Source organism: Typha latifolia, chromosome 3 (assembly GCF_019914945.1).
Source record: "Typha latifolia isolate L0001 chromosome 3, TyphaL0001v2, whole genome shotgun sequence".
NCBI classification, from domain to species: domain Eukaryota; kingdom Viridiplantae; phylum Streptophyta; class Magnoliopsida; order Poales; family Typhaceae; genus Typha; species Typha latifolia.
In genome coordinates, this window is record NC_133088.1 from 5,827,186 (window position 1) to 5,852,311 (window position 25,126).

Here is a 25,126-nt window from a genome sequence, read left to right on the forward strand (position 1 = left end):
ATGCACGACTTCCTGAGCTGCCAAGATATTGTCCACGATGCTTTGGCAAACAACGAAGGCAGCCTATTTTGGGTCGACCACCTTGGCCAAAAGAGGCGTGAGTCGAGCCACCAACACATTCGAGATGATTTTGTAAGCCATATTGCATAGTTCAATCGGCCAAAAGTCTTGCACCTATATCGAGTTTTCAACTTTAGGTATGAGGGTCAGGAAGGTGTTCCCCACTTGCTCGGGAGAGAGGCTGTCATGAAGAAGTACTCGATCGCCTCATAGAGGCTTGCCCCTATGGTATCCCAGAACTAGATATATACTTCTGCCTAAATACCGTCCACCTCTAGGCATGCTCCACAATGCTGCTTTTATCTCGTCCATGGAGACCGGGGCCACTAGCTGTTGAGCATCTTTTGGCGAGATTTTTGGGAGTTTCGATCAAAACTATGCTTCCGTAATGTCCCCCTCGTTTGGCCCCCAAAGCCTGTGATAGAATTTTGTGAAGGCTATCCTCACCTCCGCCAGGTCTTGCGTCCAACTCTCATATGCTTTCGTGGTCCCGACGATCCGGTTGCGTTGTTTATTGATAGTTGTGGAAAGGTGGAAGAACTTGGTATTACGATCTCCCTCATGTACCCATTTCAAGTGTGCCTGCTATGCGCATTTGATGTTGATTTGATGGCTAAGCGCTAACTTTCGATGATACTGACTGTTGAGGTTTGCAGCCCCTCCAAATCCAGTTGGCCCATGACATCTTGCTCCTTTAGCTACTTGACAATTATGGAGGCTTCTTCTAGGTTGGTCTCGAGGTTCTCCACCACACTTCTATGCCGGCTACAGAAGGCCTTTGGCAGGAGGCAGACTTTGTGCATGAATGCATGGAGGGGGTTCCCATGAGCCGTCTTCCCCCAAACCCTCATGTACCACTCGCTCGCAGTCCATGTATTCAAGCCAAAAGAGCTCAAACCTAAAAGGGTGATTGATCTTGAGGGGAGAGAGTTGGATTGTCATTAGTAATGGGGCATGATTCGACGTAGCGCGATGTAAGTAGAATATCCTATTGTGAGGGTGAGTCGTTAGCCATTCTCCATTCACTCCTCTTACTGATTGTTGCACTATGTGGATGGTAGCCCTTCATACCCAAGATCGCAAAGGCATGCCTAGTCTATGAACCCCGCAAACGCGCTGCACTTGGGGCCGAGCTCGACCACCCCACAGTTTTTCTTTTCACCTATTGTTACGTAAGTGTTGAAATTGCTGATAATGAGCCATGGGAGCTTGAGGTTGGTGAATTGCACCATCTCCTTCCACAACTCCTTTTGAAGCGAGAGATTATTACGAGCATAGATGGCCAACCAGATCCAGGTGTGCCTATTATGGTTGTGATAACCATATGGAGGGCATAGTGGGAGGACGCCACCGTTTCTATCTAGCCTATGGTATTCTTCCATAGGACTATAATCCCGCCAAAGCTTCCCATTGTCGGGATAGCAAACCATTTCTAGCACCTTCCTAACGCTCTGGCGACTACCTTCACTGCATCCCAATCCGCATGAGTTTTAAGCAAGATGAGGATGTCCACTTTGTGGCTTCTATTCAGATCTCTATAGTGATCCAGCACCTCCTTTTTGAGTGCCCCTCTGAAAAAACCCCTAGACACAAGTATGTATCTAAATACTAGGCAATGATATGACTCGTTTGCTTAAGTAAAAGTCCGAAGAAATACTAAAAATGAAAGCAAAGATGAATGCCAAGATTTTAACGTGAAAAAACCCAAACGAGAAAAAAAACCACGGATCCAAACTCGAATCAAAACCAATCACTAGGATAATAGCAGTTACAAGACTGACTCACAAAACAACCCGTCGATCCAAACGACTTTGTTCCTCTCAGTCTTGCTCACTAGAACCCACGATTTACTACTTCTCGTGATTAATGTCCAACTTTAATAACCCTCGAGATTGATCTTTCGTTTAGACAACCCTTAAGACGAAAGATTAAACTTTTTAAAAGAGTATGACCTTGTTAGTTGAAGAACCGATGTAGCCTCAAGAAGTTTCCTTCAAAATTGCTTCTTCAACATCTCGTAGAGTTAGGCATCACAATACTTATATATCATCTCCAAGATAGAGCCAAATCCAAGTCTTATCTGAACTCACGAAAATCCAAGAATATCAAACTTCGTTGGTGCGTTCGAACGCGGCCCAGGTGTGTTCGAACGGCCTGACTTGATCTCAGGTGCGTTCGAATGGGCCAAAGTGCGTTCGAACGCGACAGCTTGAATTTCTTAGGTTGCATTCGAATGCGTTTGTGAACGCTGCTCTTAGTCTGTGTGAACGCATGTACCCGCGTTTGAACGCATTTGTGAACGCTGCTCTCGATCTGTGTGAACGTATGTACCCGCGTTCGAATGCATTTGTGAAAGCTGCTCTCGGTCTGTATGAACGCATGTACCCGCGTTCGAACGCGCTTGTGAACGCAGCTCTTAGTTTGTGTGAACGCGTGAGCCCGCGTTCGAACGCGCTTGTGAACGCAGCTCTCAGTCTGTGTGAACGCGTGAGCCCGCGTTCGAACGCGCCTGTGAACGCAGCTCTCGATTTGTGTGAACGCATGAGCCCGCGTTCAAATGCGCTTGTGAACGCAGCTCTTGGTCTGTGTGAACGCGTGAGCCCGCATTCGAAAGCGCTTGTGAACGCAGCTCTCGGTCTGTGTGAACGCATGAGAACGCCCTGTGAACGCGGTGTGAACTCATAAATTTTTCTCCAATAATTTTGTAATTCTTCAAACCAGAGATTTTCTAGACTTGTATAAAAGCTCATATACATGTATAAATACACTCTATATGAGCAATTTCTACTCAAAATACTCCAACACTCTCCCTGAACTTTATACTTGAAATGTCTTTCATAAAAAGTGGACTTAAATAAAATGGGTGAAAATTTTATATTTAGACAACAGATGAGTCTTAGCATATTTCAAGCTATAAAAACTTATACTGCTCGGTAATGATAATTTTTGTTTCTTATATTCTAACAAGCATCAATGCTAAGAAACAAAAATGTTAAAAATTATGTAATTCACTACTTTAATGAATCTCTAGAGTTTTTAAGTGATGTGGAATCCTATTTGGAGCTAGGGTCATGGTTATTATTAAAGTTAAATAGAAGTTAAAAAGAGTCGTAAGAGAGTTCAAGCTACATAAATTATAAAAGCCTAAAGATATATTCATAAATATTGAGAGTAGTAATTTTACAATGTGCTAAATTATGATTGACTAGGACTCATGGATTGTAAAAAAGATGGATCACTATAATATCTATAGAAAGGTATATAACCATGCAGCAAAGCCCAAACTTTATTGGGTTAATTCCCTTAGGCCCAAATAGGCTCTATTGAGACGGCTAAGATTACACTAATTAATGCCACGGGTACCTCAAGATAGGAGAATAAACGTTGAGGGTTGCAACCTTTTTTAATTTGATATAAACCCTAAGGCCTTAAACATATTTATGTTTAGCATAATTAGGTTCAAATTATAAACAAGTACAAAACTGATTGTATTATTATTATTTTTTTCCAACCATTTGTCCTGAAATCAAATTATTTAAGTTAAATGAGTTGAATTGTGTCAACCTATTTCAATTACATATTTATAACTCAAACATATTTAACTTAATTATATATGACCTATTCCGAATAATTATTAAATGGGGTACACGGATCACCTATTCAATAAGTCATAAGTTAATTATAATTTCTCCTCTTATTTACAACCAATACCTCTAATATTCTGTTCGGAGAATATGAGAGAAAATAAAAAGAACAGATAAAATAACTTTCTCTCATCTAAAGTAAGTTTACTTAGCTAGATTTAAGAAGAGAAAATGAGATGTTTAGCAGCACAAGTAATAATATCTAACATATTTAATTATTCTCTTTTAAATTTGTTAAAAGATCAAATAAATAGTATAATATAATAGAAGTATATTTCGAATGCTAGAAATATATAAAAAAATGTATATAATTTTTCTTTCTCCCTTCCTCTCCTTATTTTCTATCTTTTCTCCCATTCTCTCCATTAAACAGGCTGTAAAGGAAATCCAATCCAACAACAGTACCCTTATTAATTTAGAAAGCCACAATAGTAGTCCACCATCTTAATTATATCCCTTTTCCAAACGCAAGAGTCAAAAACCACAACAGTAGTCTACCAATAGTATTGCAACGACTGAATACTTAGAGACATTCTCTTTCTATTCCATCACATCTAACAGCTTTAACTAATGAACATTAATTCTTACACATTTAGTGCGCATTTGTTAGTCCACCAACTACTTTCCTTTCATATCTATCTACCTTCCACATATCATCTCTTGTTCTTTTGCTTCTTTAGTTATGAGCTTGCTTGCCTTCGTTTCCTCCTGATTACAACCAGATGTATCTTAATGAGAGAGAGATTAGATGTCATCTCTTACATATATAAGACCATATAATTAGTTTGGAGCCATAAAAGAAAACTTAATTAACAACTGCTCAATGTAGCATCTCGAAAGATCATATAAATATATAAGTTAAAGCGGTCAAATAAGGCAAAATATGCTCTAAAAGATTCCTAGAATCTTTTTAATAATCCTTAAATATGCCTTTAGACTTTTGAGTATTATGAATTGATGTCCATACTTTCTTTAATGATAATAGGCCAACCTAAGATCTTTTAGTTAAGAATATAAGAATTTTTTAATAATCCTATGCTGTAAGATTCTCTCTCCTTCATTAAAACTTGAGTTTATTATGTCGTTTAATTTTGCAAAAACTCATCGAAAGTTTCATTAACCTCTACATGGAGAGTTTTAAAATTTGTCATTAGCCTTTAAAGCATAGAGAACTTGTGGGCAATAATACCCAAATGGATAGTTTATAGGATGACTCATGCATCCCTAGCAATTTCACAAGTGGAAATAGGATGAAATTCGTTAGAAGAGACAACTATAAATAATATTTATTACTTTGTTATTCCATCATATTTTCTCATAATCAATTTTGTCCTATAATTTTGCAAATTTACCAATTGTTTTGCTCTAGTATGTCCAACCATTTATTACAGACGGGCAAACACATTCATCTATAGATTTTTAAAATGATCATATTCTAGCCTACTAGTAAGCATAGTTCATTTCATCAAGAATTAATAGCCTAATTGAAGATTGTCCATATTTGCAAAAGTTTATTGTCTAAAGAATCTCTCTATCGTAAGAGTATTTCTCTGATACCAATTTGAAAACATATAAACTCTAGGCACAATTTTCTAAATTCTTACATATTAAAAATATTAATACAAAATAATAATGTATAAATAAGCAAAAGTGAACGTTAAGAAATTTACATGAAAAATCCCAAAATGGGTAAATAAAAATAATAGATCCAAACTCGGATAAAAAAATAATTACAAATTAATCATAGAAGTTTACAAGATGCAGTTACTAATATCCATCAATCCTTACGACTCTATTTAAAACTGTCTTGCTCGCCGAATCTCGTGATTCATTACTTTTGTGATCAATTTTTAGTCTTTATAATCCTCGAGATTTTCACATTAGTAATCCTCAAGATGTTGTCCTCCACGATTTACAAAATTAAAATTGTATAGATTGAAGATTGAGACACGTTCCGTTTGAAAAGCCTTTAACTTGCAAGAGGACATAATCAAAAATGGCTACTTTTGATAACCCTTAAATACCATTTTAGATGGGTAAAAGATCCCACAAAATACTAGAGGTTGAGGAAATCTTTCGGAGGCATTTGAACATAGTTACTTGATGCTTACACGATTAAGATTGCAGAATTTATCTCTTTGTAAATGCAAATGTTTGAAGTGGTGTTCAAACCACTATAACTCCAAAAATCTTTCTGAAATCTTTCCATCTGTAATTTGAAATGTTTGAAGTATTGTTCAAATTTTGTTGCTCCAAATCTTCGTCCGACTTGTATATATGCTCATTTTACAATAATAAAAGAAAACTATATACTTAAACATATTTATATTATTTTGTACATAGTTGCCAATTAATACAACTTTATATTTACACAAAATAAATAAATAAGAAGGTCTATATAAAAACAAGCTATAGTCTAAGGTATCTAAGTATACTTAGCTCAAGTAACTCAAGTAAATTTTAGAAATTTTTTAAATCACAATCTATATTTTCAATAAACACCTCATCTTTGAGGATTTGTAATCTAACCCCTTATTTTTTATCTATAATTTTTATATGACGTAATAAAAGAGTATTATAAATTTTATAGAGGTATTTAAATTATTTAATAATTAGTACAGTTGCATAAACTATAAATATATGTTATTGATAGTTATTCAAACTAACGTAAGGTGTTATATAAAAACTTTAGAGAAAATGAAGGATTTAATTATAATATTCTCAAATAATAAAAATATAGGGCGTAATTTGTGTCCCTGTGCGAAATGTCCTATTCCCCCAGTCATATAGATTGTTTGGTTGTCAAATTTTGACACGGAAGCTTCGAAAGGATAAATAATTTAGCTTTTTTTTAAAAAAAAAAATAAAGAAAGAAAGAAAAATGAGCCACTACGTTAAAATTGATTACGTCATAGCCTTGTGTCTAGTATCCAATTAGGGCTCACCAAAACCCCAGATGAAGTCCTTCACGTGCAAAGATTAAAGATGGTTTCCTCTAACTCTTATCCGTCCATCTCACGTCACAGCCACTCAAAACCCACCTACCAAACCACTTCTCCCCCTCCCCTCCCACGGTCCTACATGGTACGTCTGACCTCCCAATAGCTCCCCAGCCTCATCCTTCCACGTGTCACGACGCACATAAACATAATAAATACGGCCTCTTCTTTCCTGCGTAACCCTTCAAAATTTTTCTTATTTAAAATATCTTCTTTTTTTACTCAAATAACACCCTATAATTTTAATTTATATGTTTTTTGATTTATCTTTTAGACTGTTTTTATAATCTAATCGGTAGAGTGACGCGAGGTGGAGTATCATTCAGAAAAAAGATAAAAATGCAAGGTGTTATTTGCAAATTTCCTTAAATAATGTTGTATCTCTAATAACGACACAAAGTGAGTGCGTGCTCGAGTAACTTTGTTGACCTTCCATTTCCATTGCTCTGAGGTCAAGAAAGTTACAAGTGGGACCCAAGAAAGAAAGAGGGTGAGAGATACAATTTTTGCGCTAAAAAAGAAAGAAGAAAAAGAAGAAGAAGAAGAAGAAGAAGAAGAAGAAGAAGAAGAAGAAGAAGAAGATTAGAAAGCTAATTAGGGCTGCACTTTGTTTGTCGGGTTACTTTATCACGAGAGAGATAGATTTGGTCAACGCGAGATGTCCGACTTTGGTGAATGCACTATCTGCTCCATCTCCCAACTCAGCTCCAGTGCAGACCCATCATGCATTGGAACATACTCCTGAAATTTATTTATAATTTTTATCTTGATAATAATTAGGTATATAAGATAAAAGTTGAAAACAAATTTCCAGAGGAAGAGGACGAAGGAAGGAATAGGACACCTCGAGCTTGGAGAATAGCTCATGAGCAGTATGGGCAGAGATAATAATATGGCGAGCAGCCGGCGTGATGAATCCTTCGTCCACAGCCTTGTCGATTAGCGATAAGAGCGAGTTATAATAACCATCAACGTTCAACAAACCCACCTGCTCATCAATAGACATGCACGTACACATAGACATATTGTTTAAAAATAATCGATCATCTAATAATTAACTAGTAGAAAATTATTTCTACGGTGGAGATATTTACCGGCTTATCATGGATCCCTAACTGAGCCCAAGTAATGACTTCCAGGAGCTCTTCCAAGGTCCCATATCCACCTATATATATATATATATATATATATATATATATATATATATATATATATATATATATTTATATATTCACATATATAGTTTGAGAAGAGTAATAGTATGTATGTGGGTCATAAGCTAGCTAGAGATATTGGTATCTCCTGTGGAATCACATGGAGATGTACAGACGTACACATCTAAACATTCGCAATTTGATGTATGCTAAACCAAAAAAGTTTTAAAAAAAAACACAAATAATCAGGTGGTCAATCACCATAAGATAATATTCCATGGCCCCATCACTCAAGAGGCATAAAAAGGCCTTACTCTAATTTGTAGAGGGACTGATCCAATAAATATAGATCTGAAATTTTATCAGTCTGGCATCCGGAGTCGTACGGTACGACTCCGGAAGCCGGTGCATGGAATGGTATTGATAATTTGGATCGTACTGATGATGACGATAAGCTTGATGAGATAGTTTACCGGGGAGCGCGATAAAGGCGTCGGCTTGGCGAGCCATCTCGGCTTTTCTTTGATGCATGCCGGAGACTGCTCTCACCTCTCCGAATGTCTCCCCAATTATCTGCAACTCGTTGTAGATTACTACGTCTAATTAACTTTTATGTAAAGGTTTTAATAAAGAGAATTGAGAAGTAATAAGACATTTCGTGGCCTACCTCTCTTGGCATTAGAGTCCTGGGAATGACACTGCAACATAGCCAAAACAATAATTAAAGAAAGAAAGAATGGACTTAAAGAAGTTGGAGTGTTAACAGTTGAAGAGAGAGAGAGAGAGAGAGAGAGAGAGAGAGAGAGAGATACCCTAAGACATGGCGACCACCATTGAAGACAGCACGAGAGACGAGTCCCATGAGGCCAACGCTCCCACCCCCATAGACCAAATCTATCTTCCTCTCAACCTGCAATTGAGTCCAACTTTGGAGAATGAAACAGAGGACTGATTGGGAACAGGGGTCGAGAGATTTCACCACATGGGGCTTGATCCAAAACTCCGCCTAGCTTTCTCAAATCTAATCAAGATTGTATGGAATTATGCAGTAGGATAGGAGGAGGAGAGGCTAACCAATTCATGACCAAGCTGGATTGCTGCAAGCTGGTAACTTGCCTTCTTGCCTGGGCTACTACCACAGAATACACACACCCTTTTGAAACGAGAAGAGGTTATCTTGGCTATACTTTTCTCTTCATCTTCCATCCTCTTCTCTCTCTCTCTCTCTCTCTCTCTAAAGGTTGTGTTGCTTTAGATGGGGAGGGGGGAGAGAGAGCCGGGGGATGGGCTTTTAAGCTCGTCGATCGACTGCTTCTTTGCTTGACTTGGTTTTAGGATATATTTTTTTTTTCTTTGTAAAATTGAAAAATGGAGTACACTTTAATGGTGAATGAGAGGGGTTAAGAGATTCCTCAGGAGCACTAGACACAGGGTTGTGATAGGATGGATAAGCGTACGGAGATGGGACGTGGCCCAATGGGACACCGAAGGTTAGTTTTGCGATGCCACGTGGAGATAGGAAAGGGAAGAGAGAGGGGGGATTTCCTTCATATCTGGATGCAGGAATTTGCTTGCAGTGACGGGTATTTGCTTGGGGATAACAATGATATGCCCACAAATACTAACTAAATACATTGATATAATGATATGGCATCGTGTTATTTTTTAAAGCATCGTGTTATTAGTAGTTAGTAGGGGTGAAAACGGGTGGGATTAACTCCCACCCGACCTGCTATCCGATCCGATTTGGATCGAATTCGGAGAAAAAATTTCTATCCGATTCGAATACAAATTCGGATACGGATATAATTTTTAAAAAAAATTTGGATACGGATTCGGATACAAGTCAGATATATTTTTCGGATTCGGATATGGATATCAGATTATCCGTTTATCCGCCATATTTTTTTAAATGATTTACAATTTTTAGTTTGCTTATTTAAATAGTAAATATTAATATTGTTACTAATAATACGTTATATATTATTTGTAGAGATTAATTTCTCTAATTTTATATATTTGACATACAAAAAAATTATTTATTGTAAAACTCTTAATAATTTTATATTAATTATATCTAAATAAAATATTATAATTATTTTAAATTCAATCAATATCCATTTAAGATCCGATCATCTATCCGAAAATTATCCGTATCGATTTAGTTAGGATTTGGTTTAAAATTTTACTATCCGTCTAATATCCATATCCGGACTAAAAATATGGATCCGGATATGAGTTGAGTACTATCCGATCCATTTTCACCTCTAGTTGGTAGGGATGGTTTGAAGGATGAAGATGGAAACTATTAATGAATAAGGTAATATCGCATCATTTTGTTGGTAGAATATTTGTAAAATATTTATGGGCATAATGATTTTTCTTGGCTGTGGATTGGCGATTGAATAAGCTAAACTGTTTAGAAAAGATATTAAGTTGGTCCCTTTTTTTTTTGTTAAAGAGGTAAATATCGTTCCCTCAAGAAAATAGAAGTAATATATCAGGTTCCAAAGCAAGAACTTTCCATGTCCCTAGAGAAAATGCTATTCCACTTAGGGCCGCAACTTTCAATCCAATGAATTGAAAAACTTTGAGATCATTGGAGAGCCGCTAAATAAGGGAATATGATGTATCTACTAGGGAAGGTCCAAGTAAATGTTGAGAATATCCACCAATTGCTTAGAGTAATATTTAACGGACACATTTAAAAGTTTATGGGGAAAGAGTCTTTGAGACCCAATCGAAGAGCCTCAGATCCACAAGAAAACCTAGCACTCATAATAATATGCCTTCCACTAAACTTATGGACAAGGCAGCCCAAATTGAGATCGCTCGTTCTAGAGCTGAGGGATAGGGGTCAAGGCTTTAGGCTTCACAACAAAATGAGAGAAATTTTCATGGTCATGGTGATCGCTTTGAAGAAAATGGACCTAGGGAGCTCCTTCTTGCAAGAGACATTCATTTATGTCTTTCCAAAATTACCACATGCCTATGATGAGAAGAGCCTACAACAATGCACGCACCATTTTAGCAAGATTTTACCCTTTTAAGTATTCAGTCCTCTCACTCTATTGATCCATTGCCAAGAAAGAGAAAGCCCAATTTGCTACCAAAGAACCTTTACAACTCCTTTGCCTAGCTATAATGGAGCGATATATAGGTGATCGTCTTAGCATTGCAGATACGATTCGGACTTCATCGACGTCGTCTCGAGCATGGATTCACTTTAGGAGTGTTTTTATTTCATGTTTTAGTGTTTAATTTTCATTAAAATAAGTTTTCTGTAAGTCAGCGTTCAAACGCGGGTGGAGTGAGTTCGAACGCGGTTTGTGAACGTGGTGAAGAGAATGTACAATGCGTTCGAACGCGGTGCGTTCGAACGCACTGTGAACGCCTGCATCGCGTTCGCAAATCCAGAAGAGCGAACTCGGTGCGTTCGAACGCGGTCGACGAAAATTGTGTTTTTAGGGTTAATTTGAGTTATTGGTTAGCCTATAAAAGGATGTGGTAGGCAACCAAATTGATTATTGATTATTGAGATTGAGTTTTGCCTTGCCTCCTTCGTCTTCTTCGCTCCCGTTCTCTCAATCCCCGGCGACGCCGCTTCTAACCTCCCTCGTCCGGCTAATCACCCTAGTCCCTTAGGAGTGGCTCTCTTCTCCCCCTTCGTCCAATCTATCCCACACTTGCCCTAATCCTTCCATCAACCACAACCCTTCCACCATCACTTTTCACCGGTGCCACCACATTAACGCCGGTCCACCTTCAACCACCATTACCTAGGATCACGTGCCTCCATCCACGGATCCAAAATAGATCATCTGACCTTTGTCAACAAATCGGACGATATCTCGAGACCCCCACATCCGATTCGCCTGCAACTAGATTTGTTGGAAAGCTCTTTTCTGGGGCTACAACATATCAAAGTTTCACGTCGATCCGATGGCGGCATATTTCGGGATCGTATTTCAAAGTTCCATGCCAGATCTAGTCCAGATCAAGAATTGGAAGAGATCGACCCTTCACCAAAAAGGTGAGATCGTATCAAGCTGGTATCAGAGCTCCATAGCCAGAAGCGTGATCGTATCAAGTTGGTATCAGAGCTCCATAGCCAGAGGCGTGATCGTACCAAGCTGGTATCAGAGCCACCGTTCCTTAGACAAGCGCTTCCAATGACGACAACCAGATCCATGACTGCACGGCGAGATGATGAAGAAGAGATTCTCCTAATAGAGGAGGGAGAAATGATTGCAGGGACTTCCCGTGGAACCGCCCGATCTAATCAGAATACGGAAGAACCTAGCGTTCAAGCTGTGCTGGGGTCTCTTTCAGAGCAAATGGCTATCAAATGGAGATGATGCTGGAACTACGGGCGACAAGGGAAGCAATGGCGAACGGGAAAGCACCATCGACCCCACGACGCGAGTCCACCCCCTTGAACCCACCGCCACCAGTTCAGCCTTTGCAACCACAAGAGCCGCTGCTACCACCACCCTATGGGCAGAGGCAAGCAAGGATGGTTACACCAGGTCCAGTTGCAGGTGAACCCATCCGACGGGTGAACCACTATGGAGACCACCTTGGAGATCAAGATCCGTGGGCGGGTCAATACGATCCGGAACCATGGCAAGTTAATCAAAACCGAAGGAGGGATCATCAACCCTTCATGGTGCATCCTCCCCCAGTTAGACAAGGACATGATCGGAACGAGACAATGGCATCCGTGGACAAGTCGTGCGTCTCAAATTCCCCAAGTTCAAAGGTGGCGACCCGATCGATTGGTTGTATAGGGCGGAGCAATTCTTTGCATACCAAGGAACGGCGGAAGAGTACAAGGTGACGCTTGCGAGCTTCCACCTTGAGGATGCGGCGCTTCATTGGTTTCGAGCAGCCAATGCCACTGAGGCTATCGAAACTTGGGTTGAATTTTGCGCCGATATCACACGGCGATTTAGAGCATCGGGATATGAAGACTTTGATGCTCTCCTCTCAAAGACGGTGCAAAAGACCACGGTTGGGTCATACCAAGAAGAATTTGAGAGGATTAGTAGCCGATGTCATCCACCATGGACGGATCGGCAACTTCGCGGCACCTTCATCTCCGGCTGCGGGGTGACATACAAGCCGATGTGAGGGCTTTAAGGCCTAGAACCTTAAAGGAGGCCTTCGAAGATGCGGTGCTTATGGAAGACAAACATAGGGCCATGAAGATACACTGAAGCGAGTTGGACAAGCCAAGGAAGCCGCAATCAAGCTCAACCAAACATAGCGGCGGGAAATACTATCGGAGTACCAAGGGTTGCTGCTACAGTGGTACCTCCTCGAGCACCCTTGAAGCCATCCCAAGATGTGAATTATGCACCTAGAGGTCCGGGACGAGCACTCACACCAGCCCAAGTAGAAGAAAGAAGAGCTAAGGGCCTATGCTTCTGTTGTGATGAGAAGTTTGTACCCGGGCATCGCTGCACTAAACCGATGGGATCGGTGATGCTAATCGATGGATTGGAGGAAGCGGAGGACGAGTTTGCAGCTGAAGGTGCAGATGTGGCTGGACATCAAGGAGAAGAAGCTAAGGAGCAACCCGTGGAGGACACAATAGCCGAAATCTCCCTCCACACCTATTCGGGGACAACTGCGCCAAAGACCTTGCGGGTGAACGGGGTAGTCAAGAAAACCACAGTGAGAATCTTGATTGACACCGGGTCCACCCACAACTTCATTGACAAGAGGCTCCTTAGGAAGATTGGGCTTGAGTCGGAACCCACGGAAGGGTTTGATGTGACGATCGGAGATGGCACCACATTGCGAGCATATTTTATTTGTGGAGGTGTGGAATTGAAGGTGCAAGGCCAAACTTTCACATTGGACCTTTATCCGTTGGTCTTGCGAGGTGCCGACATTGTTTTGGGGACTCAATGGCTTCAAAGCTTGGGGCCTGTAATATTTGATTTCTCAAACCTCACACTGACATTTCGGAGGAATGAAAGAAGGGTGCTGTTGTATGGAAATCAACCGCGGCAAGGGCCGACATTGCAACCACTTGTGGGTTTTCCTTGTGTAGGGGACCGAGCTCTACTATTGCAAATGGTTATTGTTGAACCAGAACATCCATCACAAAGGGAAGTAGCCTCTGACGTGGAAGAGCTGCTGTAGGAGTTTCAGGATCTCTTCAAGGAACGCCGAGGACTACCGCCGAACCGTCGTCATGACCATCGCATCCAAATCATTCCAGGGGCTGAACCTGCAAATGTCCGACCCTATCGGTACCCGCATGTCCAGAAGGAAGAGATCAGTAAACTGGTGGTGGAAATGCTCGAGCAAGGGATTATTCAACCGAGTAGAAGTGCCTATTCATCGCCGGTGCTGCTGGTTCGGAAGAAAGACCGGAGTTGGCAGTTTTGCGTCGACTACCGAGCCTTGAATGCAATTACTGTCAAGGACCGGTATCCAATACCGGTGATCGAGGAGTTGCTGGATGAGCTCACAGGGTCGGCCTACTTCAGCAAACTTGACTTAAGAGCAGGATACCATCAAATCCGAGTCGACCCTGAAGATGTACACAAAACGGCGTTCCAAACTCACGATGGCCACTATGAGTTTCGAGTCATGCCGTTTGGGCTCACCAATGCACCGGCCACCTTCCAAGGGCTGATGAATGAACTCTTCCGCCCACTCTTGCATTGGTACGTGCTCGTCTTCTTTGACGATATTCTAGTATACAGCTGGAATTGGAGTGAGCACTTACGGCACGTGCGGGAGGTATTAAATATCTTGCGACAAAACCAGCTAAAAGTTAAGAGGAGCAAGTGTCTTTGGGGAGAGTCAAGAGTGGAGTACTTGGGGCATATAATCTCTGTAAAAGGAGTGGAAGCCGACCCAAGCAAGATCAAGAATATGGTGGATTGGCCGATTCCTACTAATCAGAGGGAATTGAGGGGATTCCTTGGATTGACAGGGTACTACCGGCGATTTGTTGCCAACTATGGCAAAATTGCTGCCCCGCTGACCTCCTTACTCAGAAAAGGTGGGTTTCAATGGACGGGCAAAGCAACGGAGGCCTTCGAAGCCTTGAAGACAGCTATGTCTACAGCTCCGGTTCTAGCACTACCAGATTTCGGCAAGCCCTTTGTGGTGGAGTGCGACGCTTCGAGTGAGGGCATTGGAGCAGTTTTGATGCAAGAGGGCAGACCCGTGGCATATATGAGCAAAGCATTGTCAAGTCAGTCGCAACAGCTATCTACCTACGAGCACGAAATGCTAGCGATTCTACACGCCGTCACCAAATGGCGACCCTACTTGATTGGCCAACGGTTTACTATCCGCATGGACCAGCGTAGCTTACCCTACTTCATGGAGCAACGTGTGCACACCCCAGCCCAATAACGGTGGGTCACGAAACTCCTTGGGTATGACTACGAATTAGTCTACAAAAAGGGGATTGAAAATCGAGCCGCCGATGCTCTTTCGCGCCAACCGGACACAAGTGAGCTTGCCTCTCTTTCAAGACCGGCATTTCCTATATCTTCGAGATATGTGGGGAACCAATGCGAAGATCATACCATGGAGGAACTTGAGTCGAGTTCAAAGAACAGCTTCACAAACTTCAAACCTTGAGGACAAGGTTGCGGAAGCGTGGTGGATTGATACGATTCGGACTTCACCGACGTCGTCTCGAGCATGGATTCACTTTAGGAGTGTTTTTATTTCATGTTTTAGTGGTTAATTTCCATTAAAATAAGTTTTCTGTAAGTCGCGTTCGAACGCGGGTGGAGTGAGTTCGAACGCGGTTTGTGAACGTGGTGAAGAGAATGTACTGTGCGTTCGAACGCACTGTGAATGCCTGCATCGCGTTCGCAAATCCAAAAGAGCGAACTCGGTGCGTTCGAACGCGGTCGGGCGAGTTCGAATGCGGTCGACGAAAATTGTGTTTTTAGGGTTAATTTGAGTTGTTGGTTAGCCTATAAAAGGATGTGGTAGGCAACCAAATTGATTATTGATTATTGAGATTGAGTTTTGCCTTGCCTCCTTCGTCTTCTTCGCTCCCGTTCTCTCAATCCTCGGCGACGCCGCTTCTAACCTCCCTCGTCCGGCTAATCACCCTAGTCCCTTAGGAGTGGCTCTCTTCTCCCCTTTCGTCCAATCTATCCCACACTTGCCCTAATCCTTCCATCAACCACAACCCTTCCACCATCACTTTTCACCGGTGCCACCACATTAATGCCGGTCCACCTTCAATCACTATTACCTAGGATCACGTGCCTCCATCCACGGATCCAAAACAGACCATCTGACCTTTGTCCACAAATCGGACGATATCTCCAGATCCCCACATCCGATTCGCCTGAAACTAGATTTGTTGGAAAGATCTTTTCTGGGGCTACAACATATTAAAGTTTCACGTTGATCCGACGGCAGAATATTTCGGGATCTTATTTCAAAGTTCTATGCCAGATCTAGTCCAGATCAAGAATTGGAAGAGATCGACCCTTCACCAAAAAGGCGAGATCGTATCAAGCTGGTATTAGAGCTCCATAGCCAGAGGCGTGATCGTATCAAGTTGGTATCAGAGCTCCATAGCCAGAGGCGTGATCGTACCAATTGCTAGGGCACGTATCATACTTGGGATTCAATTCGATACCAAGAATGGTGGACTTACCATCCCTAATAGAAATTGATAGAATATCCTTAACTTCCCAAAGGGAAGAGTGCACATGCTTGAACATTTAGGACTTCTAGTAGCAACCTATTACTATCGCCATTGGTGGCAAGAGCCATACTTATGGGACATGGGTTGAACTCAAGGCAGCACAATTTAGAAGTTGAAAGCACGGGGAACAACCAAGCAAATCTAAGAGGATCACAAGTTACAAAACCCTAACCCATCCTCCCTTAATCTAGCCAACTTTTCAACCTTAGCCGTGACTAGATGGGCTTGGAGCAACCTTAGGCAATAATCAAAGTGAGGCAGCTGACAGTTAGGAGATCGCATGGTGTTACCATACCAAAGAGGGAAGGAAAGGCTTAAGATAGTTGACTAAAGTTTTGGCAACAAGTTTGTGGAGCACATGACAAAGAGATATAGGGTGATTGTCATGCACCAGCAACGGGGTTAGAAATTTTTGGTATGAGGGCAATATGGGTTCTACCCCAACTCTCAGGAATACAAGAAGATTAGTGGAATTGAGAAAAACCCTCACAAAACATCCTGAATTTGATTATAAAGTAGGAGAAAGTTTAGAAGAAATATCATCCATAAGTTCAAATAAGACCGTGAAAAACTACTAACAATATTTTTTTCCAATCCTTCATTCTCTCCCTTGGTCATTGAAAATACATACAATCATATTATGCTAACATCTGATAAGTGATGCAATCTAGAAGAACTTGGTGTTCTAGTCTCCAGCTACAACTTAGTTAATTCTAGCCGTTTCCCTCCACTTGTGATCCAATTGCCTCAAGAGAGCAATATATTTGCTATAAGCCAATTGCAACCCCATAGATTTAGAGGGACCGAGCTCTTAATACCCTTATCTTTCAATTCTAGTCTAGTAATGACTGCCTAGCTTCATCGATATAGTTCTCAATTCACCCTAGACTAGTCATTTTCTAGTCTAGGCCTTTGAACTTAAACTAGTTCAACTTTGTTAGGATAGCCTTCATCTTTCTTTGGTTAACCCAAGACTAGGCAACCAAATGGAAAATTTCATCATATTAGACCTAGAATGACTCAAATATAAAAGGATGCCTAATCTTAGGGGACTCACAGTATGAAGACAGTAACATCGGGGAATGGTCAGATCTAGTATACTTTAAATACATAATTGATGAGTCATGAAAAGCTCTAAGGCAAGCCTCGTTCACAAGGGCACCATCGAGTATAGCCTAGATGTGTGCCCTCCTCTCTCGGCAATTGGACTAGGTAAAAAGAGGGCCCAATTTGTTTTATTGAGAATTTTAATGCTATTTCTTTTGCTGATGAGAAGAATGGGGGTAAACTACTATTTACATGATTTATCTACCTAACTTTAATCTATGGAATATTACCTCTATGCAATATACTGCATTACAACAACTGGAAAGGTTTGAGAAAGGAGAAAACCTAGCCTCAACTGCGTTCCGAACCATAACAATGCCCTAGATAGCCCTAGGCTTGGAATCACTCCTCCAGTCCAGTCTCCACGAATCTTGCGACAAAAATCCAAAACTTTAGTACCATCCCAGTCTTGTTTCAAGTAGAATAAACATAAATGGGTTATAAATTATACTTAATTATTACAATGGTTGATCGTGTCTTGCTTAGCAAGTCTTCACAATTTCAAACTATAAATGACATAAAAATTAATTATTGTTTCCCGATTCTACCATCAGGCACCTCCAACAACCCTAGCAACCTTTTAACTCAAGATATGGTAATTGTATCGCAAGTGATTCACCCTGTAGTCCTAGTTATTCCCAGCCACCACGTCTACCACCACACACCGTCATAATTATGATCAAAAGACATATCCTTCATCTCCAATGGTGAGATGGAAGTAGAGATATCCATTGAGCTTATTATCACCTATGGAATAGGTCCACTACCCCAAATCCTTGGTTTACCCTTAACACTTTGCACTAGGATTTCAAGGCAATGATTTTCGTCGTGGCCATACAACCACAAGCGTAATAGAATATAGGGAGGTACTCAAATTTGAAAGCTACATTGACCCTGCAGTAGCGACCAATGCTGACTAAGAGAGCTTCCCTCAATGACATTGAAAGATCAAGGTCCCACATATCCTCGCAAACCTACATTGCGATTTGGTGATAGGCTCATCAACTCTCAGTGGCTTGCCGAGGTAGATAGCAATGTTCATAAGGCTCTTTAACTTCTAATATTCCTATGGTAGCCTACAGAATCCCTACAAAATCAAACCCAGTCCGATGCCAACTTGATAAGCTCCTCGTCTAGCTAAAGTCCGACTCTAAGGCATTAGATTAAGGACATATTCCCTAATTGTCCTAGGCCCCTCCATCAACATGAGAATCATGCCTTTCTCCGACACTTACCTAAAAATGTAAAAAATCGTCTCCATGTCTGCGGCTAAGAAAGGGGTTTGACGGTTGAAAAGGTATTGTCGAAGGATATGCACCATGTCAGTGTTCGACATACCTAGCAATCAAAAGAAGAGTCAAAAAGTCGCCAACTCGATCGCTAGAGGAACTAGTCAAATCCAACCACCCTTTATATTGGTCCTTTCATAAACACTATTCCTTATGTTTTATATGTAATAAGTTGCAAATATTAAAAGTTGAATGATATAAAAGATTTATCTGACAATTTTCAACTAAAAGCAACCTTGGAAATAATGGGAGATGAAGATGAATAGAGATAACTCCTGATAATTGCTAAGGATTCTTATTCCATTCTTTTGACAATTTGTAGTCCATGTGTGACGAATTTTTTTTAAACCACCACATTCTCTCATAATATTTATTTTGACATCTTTTGAAGACTGTCCATTTCAAAATAAGTGGAGAATGGTAATGAGATGAATAATCCTAATGAAAGAGAGTTTGTATATAAATCTTAGAGCTCAACTTAGTCCAAAAGCTTAAATTATTAAGTTTTTCATTTTTTGCTTACTGTAAAACTTAACTTTCACATATAAGATGAGAGAGACTTAATCTTAATGAAAGAGGGGTTGCGCAACCCTTATGATATATATAAATCTTTTCACTTTTATATATTTTTTCTAACATGCTACTATATTTTCACAAGCGATATATCACGAGGAGATCAAGGATATTCTTTATAGCATGTACATACATAAAAACTAACTCTTCCATACTAGGATATCCAAGGTAGGCAAGGCGGCTCTAAAAAGACAAGTATCTCCTAATTTATGCATGGCTAGCATATCATCTTTGACTCTAATTATGCAAAATAACACAATTTTCAAATAAAAAATTTTAAATAAAATGTGCTATGGAAATGTCTAGCTTCAAGTGTAAGTATGTACTCACAAAATTTGGACATGTTTACCATGAGCCTCTACATATAAATTCGGTAATAAATGCAGCATAGTATGATGATCATGCAAAGCCTCATTTGATGTCTTTATTGATAGAATGAATTCATCTACTAGTGTTGTACTTCACAAACATCCTCATTCACTAGAATTTATGGTGTGTTAAAATATGGGTGGTTAATCTATGGAAGCTTAGTAGTGCATTTGGTTTCAGTTGCTAATCAGCTTGGGAGCGTTGCTCATGCATCTTCCTTTTGATCTACCGACCACTATAGATTCTAATCTGTGGAAAATGCTATTGTTCCAAAGAATCTACTGGGTAATCTTAGCAAGTTGTTCTTGCTGTGACTCGGAGATGTTTAACACTGCACAAGATGCATGAGAAAGGTGAGAGGTAGTAGGGTTGTCAATTTAGCCCTGAGGGTATGGTTCATGTTCAATTCAAAATTTATGCATATGTTATGTTATTTCTTTTATTAATTTTTGATATGACATTTGAAATGACAAGCATTAGGGTTGGTATATTATAGAGAAAGTTACTAAAAATAACTTACATTTTGCCTTCATTTTCATTCAAACCCTATTTTATTCTACATTTTGGTTTTAATAACTTGAAAGCACACTGACATTAGCTCTCTTAATTAATATTACCATATAAATATGTTAAACTAATAATAAATGCAAAATAATCTCCCTACTCTTGAGTAAGTTTGTATGTAATTAATAATGTGTTTTAAAATATTTAGTGTAATTATGTCTAGAATTTTTGTATGAGCATATAAACAACATTATGAAGGTTTATGAGGAAATACAAAGCGGAAAACAAAGAAAATTGAAGCGAAAAATAAGCGTTCTTAAAAGTGTTTACAAGTGGTTCGAACACGATTTCATTCATTATTAATTTAGATACTTAGTTTTATGTGCTATAGATGTCTGAAGAGGTGTATGAGTGTAATTCTTAGTGTTTGCATGTATAGGAGACTTTTCTTGACGCAAGCATTTTCGTAAGTTGTCCAAACATAGTGCAAACAGACTCGAGATTACAAGGCTTTATGGTAGGAAGTTCAAACACCCCTACCTGCATTTGAACGCCAGCAAGGATCTGTGACTTATATGATTATTTTAACGACACTTTAAAGTAGAGTTTATACCTTATCTAGATGAGATATATAATGGTTAATTAACCTAATCGTAGGGACCCATGATCATTGTCATTTCAAAGATTGTGAAAGTTCAGCTACGGCTTCAAATGAATATTAGAGGTCGTTGCCCGACTTTTGACATTATGTACTTAATTTTTATTTCACACACTGTACCTACACCATCTAGAGGGTCATTAAGGTTTAAAACCAATCACGAAATGCAGTGAATCATGAGGTCAAACAAGCAAAATGGTCACAAATTGAGTCATGGAGATTATAGGAGATATGTAAGCTTCTTATAATTACTACTCTTTTTTATTTGTGACTAGTTTCAATCAGTCTTTGGATCCATAATTTTTTATTGAGGTATGAGGTTTTTCCATGTTAAATTGTTTTGTATTTGGGTTTGCCTCTTTACGCTCTTATATTCCACATTTTGTTACGGTAATAGTGTGTGGTCAATTCAATCTTGTAGGGCATTTATAAATTTAATTTTTTAATTGCTAGCAGAACATATATCTCATATTCTAGAGAGAGATTCTTAAAGAGATGGAGTTACCCTGAGATGAGCAATCCAGTGGTAGACCTCCCTTTCTTGATCGATCTAATTATTCATATTAAAATACTAGGATGAGGGCTATTTTGAAATCCATTGATGAGAGAGCTTGGCTCTCAATTGTTAATAGATGAACACCACTTAACAATGGATTAAGATTGACTTTAAAAAATTGAGATGGAATAGTAAGACAATAGATGCCCATTTTTAGTAGGGTTGCCCTCGATGAGTTCACATGGATTTGCGTGTGTGAAATTACAAATGATGCTTGAGATATTCTAGAGACTATCCATGAGGGTACTTTTGTTGTTAAACTATTCAAGCTTCAAAGGCTTATTATTAAGTTTGAGACTCTTTGCATAGAAGAGCATGGAACACTTGATAAATTTTACGTAGGTTGAGTAACATTGTTAATTCTAATTTTAACCTAAGTGAAGGAATTTATGAGAACAAGTAGTTAAAAAATTTAGGTACTTGCTTGAAAGCTTTTAGGTTAAACTCATTTACATAGAAGAAAACAAGGATGTCGAAATATTTAGGGTTGAATAGTTAGTAGGAAACTTGTAAACCTTCGAAGCTTTTATTCATGAACCTAGAAGTCTAAAGGCATTCCTTTGATGACTACTAGGGATGAGGAGGAGGAATCTGACTAGAAATGTGAGTTTGGCTTGGAAACGATGGACTTGTTTGTAAAAAAGTTTAATATTTTTTTAAGAAAATGAAAAGATGCCAAAGGCAACAAGTTCAAGGACAAAGTCTTAGAAAAAGAATAAAGGTACTTGTGAATCCTTTGCTTGCCCATTTTCTAAGGGTTCAAAATTTAGAAGCAACTATTTAAAAGGGAGCGATCCAATATTATAAATGTTAAGGGTATGATCACAAACTTTTTCTCAGGAACAACCAACCTAAGAGTGTCATAATCACAAGAAAAAAGGGCAAGGTTTTCCAAGACACTTAGGATAGCTCGGATGAATCTAATAATAATGACTCCGAGTTTGAACAAAAAAATTATGTAGCCTTTATCCCCTTCCATTGATTCAAATTCTAAAGACAAATTGGAAATTCAACATGCCTACAAGAAGTTGTATCGAGAATCTACAAGCTAATGAAATCACACATGAAGCTCCCAACTAAATTAAAATGTGTTGAGCTAGAAAAAAACAAACGCCAAGGACAGAGCAAGAGAGGAACATGAGCAATTGGTTATTGCAATAAGAGTTAGATGAACTAAAGAAAAAACTCAAAAACTTCGATCAAGAGCACGAACAGCTAGAGAAAGTAGTGGTTTTCTTGAAAGGAAAGACTAAAATAGATGAGATCCTTAATGCACAAATCATGGGCAAGGACAAGTTTGGCCTTGGATATTTTGGAGATACTTTGAGCACTTATTTACATATTATCAAAGGAACGGAGAAATATGGACAAAACATGAAGTACCTCAAATTACCAAGAATACAAATGATGCTAGGTATGTACGAAAGTAGAAAATGAATTCTGGTATCAAAGTCCAGAACGAGGAAAGGAAAAATAAATTTGCTCCTATTTATTTTAATTGTGGTGTAGTAGGACACATTAGGCCTTGTTGTAGTTTATTATGGAAAACTTAAATATGCTATCTTGCATGGAATTAATGTTAGACAAGTTTGTGTCAGGTACGAAAATCTTTTGACACTTTTTTGGGATGATGCTATTGAGTGATCTCTTAGTGAGATATATTAGTTAGTAAGAACTTGGTTGATTATTTATATTTCTTAGATATATGCTTTATGCATATATTTTATTCTTTTTTTTATAAGGATTGCGGTCGTTGTCTATTTTCATGAATTAGTTGTTTTGTCATTTCATTTTATTCTTATATCTTGAGAAAATAAAAAATAAAAAAGGAAGATTACAATACAACTTTTGATTATATCTAGTTTGAAAGTAAGTTTGGTTTTGACACTATATAATAGTCTTCATTTGGATTTGGATTTGGATCTCTTAGTCATTTGTACTATCAATTTGTACATTCTCCTTAAGGGTTGTAAACATGCCCACTTCAAAAATATTATCCTAGACTCATTCTTAGTGATTTTACAACTTAGTACTATACATATTCTTATTGTTGAAATTGAAAAAAAAATAATGGTTAGGGCTATCATATATTTAGTACAAGAGTCATCTTGGTTGTGTCTAGTTTTGACACTATATAATTTTTTAATATATGTTAGTCTTCATTAAAAAAAATATAGATATATTGTGCATTACAAGAAAATGGCTACTATCAATGTAGTGTGCGAAAGTTGTCGTTACACTAACGGTTATTTAAAAGTTAGACAATAAGAAAATAAAGTAATAGTGAACTAAGTTTGGTTTGAAAGGTGACAATGAGAAAATAAAGTAATAGTGAATTAAGAAAATATCCACTGTCTTATTAAAGTTCTTGCATCTTTTCTCTATGAAAATTAATTGTGTTTATTAGACCATAGAGTGTGTTCTTGCCATGTGTGCTCAATATACTTCTTTTGTTTGTTATCTTGCATCTTTTCTCTATGAAACTTAACATTTTGATTTCTTTCTATAGTTATTGTGAAATCTATAGATACACCACTTAAAAGAAATACTAGCAACTTATGATTTTTTTATGCGAAACAAAATTTTGTTTAAATAAGATTTTTGAAACTTTGAGTTGAGACTTTAAAATTTTGAAACATTTGCTATATAAAAATAATATAAATTGGATTATGATTCTAAGAGTGAGCATGTGTCTTGCTTGCATACTTTGTCAATTTATGAATAAAAGGGGGAGATAATTTAGTAAATATGCTCTATTAGGAAGTTGTACTAAGTTGATTTAGATATTGCATATTAGGTGAAGTTTATTTTGTCATAAATTATAAAACGGAGAGATTGTAAGATTTTATATACTTGGCAATATGTTTCAAAATATTCTAACTATGAAATTATGCCTAGAATTTTTGTATGACCATATACACAAGTGTGATGATTGATGAAGAAAAATAAAGCAAAACAAATGACAAAATTTGAACCAAAAAATAAGTCTTTTTAAAGGTGTTCGCAAGTGGTTCGAGCATGATTTCCTATGTTCTTAAATACAGAGATTCAATTTTGTAATTACAGTCATTTAAAAGGTGTTCAAATGTAATTTTTGACATTCAAATGTACAAAGACTTTTCTTAATAATGACATTCGAAAGGTGGTTTGAACACAATGCAAACGGACTCGAGGTTACAAGCTTTTAAGTCACGATATTTGAACGTGCCATGCGTGCATTTGAATGCCAACACAAATTTGCTACTCATTATCAGACTTTGGACTAAATGTACTGAATAGCTATTCTACACACCATATCTACACCAGATTTGAAGAACTATATCTCGATGGCTATTAGGACAGAAAGATTAACCTTAAGGGTCACTGAGGTTAGGAGTTGATCATGAGAAAAAGTGAATCATGGGATCTATCAAGTAAGTTTATTAGCAATTGAGTCATAGATATCGACGAGAGATCTATAAGCTTCTTATAATTGGTTTCAATCTCGGTTTGAACTTGTAGTTATT

General features: G+C 38.6%; 1 protein-coding gene across 1 annotated transcript; it reads right to left on the minus strand.

Annotated features, from left to right (window-relative positions):
- Positions 1-7,052: 7,052 nt before the first annotated feature.
- Positions 7,053-9,271, minus strand: LOC140785213 (cytokinin riboside 5'-monophosphate phosphoribohydrolase LOG1-like). Its single transcript, XM_073132990.1, has 7 exons — positions 8,932-9,271; positions 8,670-8,767; positions 8,525-8,555; positions 8,331-8,430; positions 7,798-7,868; positions 7,548-7,691; positions 7,053-7,444 (listed from the first exon to the last, which is right to left on the minus strand). The coding sequence occupies exons 1-7, from the start codon at positions 9,061-9,063 to the stop codon at positions 7,352-7,354; spliced, it is 669 nt and encodes a 222-aa protein (XP_072989091.1). The 5' UTR covers positions 9,064-9,271; the 3' UTR covers positions 7,053-7,351.
- Positions 9,272-25,126: the final 15,855 nt, after the last annotated feature.

Excerpts from the sequence above, each read along its gene's own strand:
- LOC140785213 (XM_073132990.1), bottom strand. The coding sequence starts at position 9,063 with ATGGAAGATGAAGAGAAAAGTATAGCCAAGATAACCTCTTCTCGTTTC. Across the intron at positions 8,556-8,669 it reads GGTGGTCGCCATGTCTTAGG|TGTCATTCCCAGGACTCTAA; the intron begins GTATCTCTCTCT and ends GCTATGTTGCAG. Across the intron at positions 7,445-7,547 it reads AGCTATTCTCCAAGCTCGAG|GAGTATGTTCCAATGCATGA; the intron begins GTGTCCTATTCC and ends AATAAATTTCAG.